Source organism: Nicrophorus vespilloides, unplaced genomic scaffold (genome assembly GCF_001412225.1).
Source record: "Nicrophorus vespilloides isolate i.1.1-1 unplaced genomic scaffold, Nicve_v1.0, whole genome shotgun sequence".
Lineage (NCBI taxonomy): Eukaryota > Metazoa > Arthropoda > Insecta > Coleoptera > Silphidae > Nicrophorus > Nicrophorus vespilloides.
The window spans coordinates 4243-9811 of record NW_017099357.1 but is presented as its reverse complement, the minus strand read 5'-3'; the positions used below and the strand labels follow the sequence as shown (position 1 = coordinate 9811).

Sequence of the window (5569 nt, the reverse complement as noted above, 5' to 3'; positions counted from 1 at the left end):
CGATGGGGATCGGAGGAACAGAACAGTGATTCACGAGTGGAGAAGGAAAATGAAGAAAAGAAGGGACGTTGTCCATCGAGAAGGAAGGTTTATTGAGTTTCTAGGACATTCGGTGCGCAGAGATTTCAACTACTACGGGAATGGGGAAGAGGAGTTTTGTCCCAGTTTTGTGCACCGACTGGGCTGGGTCGGGCCACTGAACGGAGGAGGATGTGCATCGAGCGGGGGTCCGTTCCCATGGCTCGATGCACTTGCAACTAGGTCGATGGCGTCGCGACGCACCGCCCTTACATATGACCCCCCGACCCGACGTCGTTCCTCTCTCTCTCTCTCTCTATCTCACCCCAGCCATCATCGATCGATACACACATTTCATACATGAAACACACACACTCTTTAACTAATTTAGTTCATTCAGCTTCACACCTGATGTAATAATCTGCATCCCTCAAGCATGTTACGTAAAAACAACCAAAGTTGCATCATCATCATCATCAATATTACTATTAAAGCAATCTTGAATTCAACTATACTTATCAATAAAACATTGAGGGTTTCGTCTAAGATTTGCAAAACGCATAAATAACAGGAGCGCTTCAAAAAAAAAGATTAATGTTTGACCTCTAATCCCTCCAGCCGTGTAATGGTATTTGCTAAATGCATAAACACGCGCGCGCTTATGTTTTCCAGCGATGTGCTAATATTTGGGAAACATGCGAATTCTTCTAATTGAAAAATGCAACAACGAATAGTAGTAGCAGAGCCCGAGCGATAAATCCATTCCTAGGTTTTCGTTTTCTCCTGAATAATGGATGGTCATTTATCTTATCGTGGTTTGTTTTCTCTTTTTTTTTTGTTCTACAACGATTTGCCATTGCCATTATTGTAAGTCATTACGTTATGCACTTGGGTACGTGCAAAATTTATTGCTTCACGATCGAGCATTGCTTTACGGATTTACCAGGAGTCCGTCGTGATTTATGGGTGCCCCGAAGCTAGGTCATTATGCGACCGATTGGATGAATTGCAATTTTTGTTGTTGCTTCGAAGTAAAATATGATTTATCGTTTTATTCAGGTTCATCAAAGTTATTTATTATATAATACACAAGTTATTATATTATACCAACGTATCACATTTGATTATCATTGTTTTAAAATATTATTTTGCGCGATTTAACTGATTTTAATACTGAAATGGGACGGAAGAAAACATATTAAATTTAAAAAAAAAAATAGTGTATTTTTCTACGATATGATAAAAGCGACTTTGGCACAGTGTTTATTTTTACGAAGCAGTGCAATTCGTTCATAAATACGATAGAATAGAATGTTTGGATGTTGAGAGATATTATTGGTATGGAGCGTAAATTGGAGGTAAATTATTTTTGTTTTACTTGCAATGGTTATGATGGATCCAAGACTTGCAGGGATATTGATTTTTAAATGGAGCTACAAAGTAAATATTAAAGAATATATGGGTCGTATCTTGTATAATACAAATGCCATTAAAATTATGGTCGATCGATTAACTTTATTATTGCTGAAAGTCGATCGAAGTTGTCTTGATAATGTAATGTACGGTAGTTGGAGAGATGGATAGTATTTGTAGACGAAGGAGTTGCGTAGCGGTGCATTATTTGATTTTGCGGAGCGGATAGGGCGAAATATATGATATGATGATATAATGTAATAGCGGGACGCGCAACTGTACAAAGTGCTCCGTAATTCACGCGCTGCATGCCTCTGTTGTAGCTCGTTAAATTCATTACGTGTTTATTGTTTCAGGTCACTATGCATAGGAGTCTGAACATAGGCGGAGGCGGCGCCCACATGAGGGGCGGCGTCTACGACGGCAAAATCGCAGGCCTCTACGACCTGGAGGAGACACTCGGTCGTGGACACTTTGCCGTCGTCAAGTTGGCCAGGCACGTCTTCACCGGCGAGAAGGTTGCAGTCAAGGTCATAGACAAGAGTAAACTGGACGACGTGTCCAAAGCGCATCTGTTCCAAGAGGTACTCCAGCTCGTTACGTTGAGTTATCATCGATTATCGTATTTGTATTTTAGGTGAGATGCATGAAGCTGGTGCAGCATCCGAACGTCGTGCGATTGTACGAGGTCATCGACACGGCGACGAAGCTCTACCTGATCTTGGAACTGGGAGACGGCGGCGATTTGTACGATTACATCATGCGCCACGACACCGGCTTATCCGAGGTGCTGGCTCAGGAGTACTTCAGGCAGATCGTGCGCGCCATCACCTATTGCCATCAGCTGCACGTCGTCCACAGAGATCTGAAGCCCGAGAACGTGGTGTTCTTTCAGAAGCTGGGCGTAGTCAAATTGACGGACTTTGGGTTTAGCAACAAGTTCTGTCCCGGCCAAAAACTGGAGACCAGCTGCGGCAGTCTGGCCTATTCCGCCCCGGAGATACTGCTGGGCGATTCCTACGATGCGCCTGCCGTGGACGTGTGGTCGCTCGGCGTGATCCTGTACATGCTGGTCTGCGGTCAGGCTCCCTTCCAGGAGGCCAACGATTCCGAAACGCTGACCATGATTATGGACTGCAAATACACGGTGCCCACGCACGTTTCCAAAGAATGCAAAGAGTAAGTGACATCAAGTCTTATTTCATTTGCACGTGGACTGTCTAACAAGTATCTCTCTATTGGTGCAGCTTGATTGCTAAGATGTTGGTGCGAGCGCCGGAAAAGAGGGCGACTTTATCTGAGATTTCGGCGCACGCCTGGTTGGCGACGAACAATCAGGATACAATTGACATACTGCCATTGGTGTCGAAGGAACAATTATCCGAGGAGGATCATAATCTTATTGTGCAGAAGATCGTTAACGGAAACATTGCAACCAAAGAAGAAATCCAAGAGTGAGCGATCGAGTTGTTCAATTGAAATTCCTTTTTGATTAACGTTTCTTGTTGTTTTGCATTTTTTTCTTTTCAGTTGCCTGGACAAGAACGAGTACAATCACATAACGGCAACGTATTTTTTACTGGCCGAACGAAAGCTACGGTCTAAGCGGCAAGAAATAGTTAGCAACAATCGAGGTAGGCGGCCAGACCAATTGGCAGTCCATCAACCAAACCAACCACCGCAAATAATTAAGAACACTAACAAAAGTCCCGCTCCCTCTTTGTTGTCCGTACCCAGAACTCCCGGTGATGTACCACAGGTATACTATACAATCTTAACGGATTCCATCTAGCAGCGAGTTCTAATGCTTTCGCTTTAACAGAGGTCGCGCAAGTGCAGCATTGTGCAAGAAGATGAAGAGGAGGAGGACATCTCAAGCTGTTCGGGTCGGGAGGAGCTATCGTCGGCGCACACCTCGCTGAATCGTCGCGGCTCTAGGTCCGAGGGTCGACTGAATTTGGCCCTTCAGGAGAGAATCGCCGAGTCTGAGAGGAGGAAGGAGGAGGACGAGAAGGTGCCGAAGCTAGCCAATCAGCCGCAGCAGCAACCTCTGTGTAACATCAAAACTTTGGAGAGCAGGCCGAGGTCCGCGCACGAGGCCAAGCTGAGCAAGAAACCGGACAAGGTCTCGACCATTCCGCCTAAAGTGAAGACCACGATCATAACAGAATCCTCGACGATCACCATCCCGATCGTCACGAATTCCCCGTTGACGTGCCAAGCTTTGCCTAAATACAGGACGATGCCATCGCCAATCCGTACTCAACAGCATCAACATAATCTCCAGCAACAACAACAGCAGCAGCAAGGAGCCAACACACTTAATACTCAGTTGAACGAGATCTTCGAGGAAGGAGATTGCGACGCGAACGGACGGCCTACTAGGCAGTTCGTGAGCAGGAATAGGGCCACTTATGAGCAGAGAAGATCAAAATTCCACAAGACCAGAACGGCGTCGTGCAGTTCCTCCGATGCAAGCGACGATGACAGCGAGAATCGGAAGAAGAGGGCACACAAGATTGGCGCCACAGCAGTCAGCAAACCGTCGCAGCACGTGCGCCGCGACTCGCACGATGATTCCAGTGATTCTCAAGAACCCGGTGCCGGAGCTACGGCGGCCTCGGGAAACGGAACCATTGGAGGTGCTGTTATCACTAACAACAGTAATTCCGGTAATTCCACCAAAACCACCGGCACCACCGGAAATACGAACGGCGGCAGGAAACACAATATTGGTGAGTTCACATCCATTGCTTTACCTTACGAATGTTAACATTTATTTCAATTACAATAAATCGATTGTGTATTTTAGGTAACAGTGCGATGTTGGGGCGAAGGCACAAGGCGAGCAGACGGAGAAGCGGCGAAACCAGACTGAGGGAGAGTCAATCCTTGAACAGGATCACGGAGGAGGATGGCAATCATCACACTCTCGTGATTACTGGTAATCTCACCGCAAGCCAAGGCGTATGCGTGGCGCCGAAGGTGAAGAGTTTCGGTGCGCGATTCCTGCAGGGCTTCGGCATGAGCAGCAGCAAGCGGCCGGTGGAAGAGAAGGCGGCACGCAAAGAGGAGAAGGAAAAGGAGAACAAGCTGAGCAGCTCGAAGAAGATGCGCCTTCTGGGTAGATACTTTCAAGTGCACAAGAGGATATTCGTCCCGATTCCGGGTCTGTTTTCGCGGAGCAAACTGTACAAAGCACGATCGTGCGGATCGTTGAAGATCGACGAGGAGGAGGACGGCATCGTGTCCGGCGGCAGCAAGCTGTCGGCCGTCGGAAGCACCGGGGACATCAATCAGAACAAGTCGGAGCAGGATCTGCAGGGGACGAAGGTTCTCGTGAAAAACGTTCGTGATATGTGCGTCCATCTGGGGCACGCATCCAAATGTAGTTTCTGTTGATTCACGTCGTTGCGAACACGGACGAGAAAAAAGAAGAAAGAAAAGGGAAAACAAACAAACAAACAACATTTAACAACTAACTCAGACCAAAATGAACTTGTTTAAAACAAAAGAAGAACAAAAACCAAAGCATAGATTACTTATATTTATATATAATATAAATAACATATATATATATTATATATATATGAATATATAGACTCACAGAGATTAAGATTTCGCGTTTGGACGGTTTGGTTTAGTTTTAGTTTTTATTATTATTATTTTTTATTTTAGAGAGATTTTTATTAGAGACGTAAAACATCGTGTTACTACTACTACATGTTTTCGTTTTAGATTTATTTATTTTTTTAAAAAAAATTTGTTTTATTCCTGTATAATATAGTTAATATAGATACGTTTTATTTATCGCCTTCTCTTTTACACGACGTTTCGATTTTAATCTTTGTTTCTGTTTGGTTCGGTAATTCCATCGACTTCGAGCGCGAAAATAAAGAACAAGGAGAACCTCGCTCCTGAAGTCCATGGACCGAATACGAATTTTGATCGGTTTGTTAACCTAAAGAGGAGAGAGATATTTGTAATTGCCGCTGGTCGGATTTTATTGTCGCTACTTCTAAAACAAAAACAAAGAACAAAATTATATATAAATATATAACAAAATATACACATTATATATATTATAAAAATGAAAAAAAAAGAGAATATATATATATAGGAACGCAGGGTCTCTTAT

General features: G+C 44.3%; 1 protein-coding gene across 2 annotated transcripts; it reads left to right on the top strand.

Moving 5' to 3' along the window:
- Positions 1-797: 797 nt before the first annotated feature.
- LOC108564395 (SNF-related serine/threonine-protein kinase-like) lies at positions 798-4872 on the top strand. 2 transcript variants are annotated; one of them, XM_017923426.1, is made up of 7 exons: positions 798-833; positions 1788-2015; positions 2069-2610; positions 2679-2885; positions 2962-3190; positions 3254-4166; positions 4244-4872. In XM_017923426.1, the coding sequence occupies exons 1-7, from the start codon at positions 813-815 to the stop codon at positions 4831-4833; spliced, it is 2730 nt and encodes a 909-aa protein (XP_017778915.1). In that variant the 5' UTR covers positions 798-812; the 3' UTR covers positions 4834-4872. The 2 variants fall into 2 exon arrangements, with proteins under 2 accessions (XP_017778915.1, XP_017778914.1); XM_017923425.1 differs by lacking the exon at positions 798-833 and adding an exon at positions 1257-1376.
- The last annotated feature ends 697 nt before the right edge of the window (positions 4873-5569 follow it).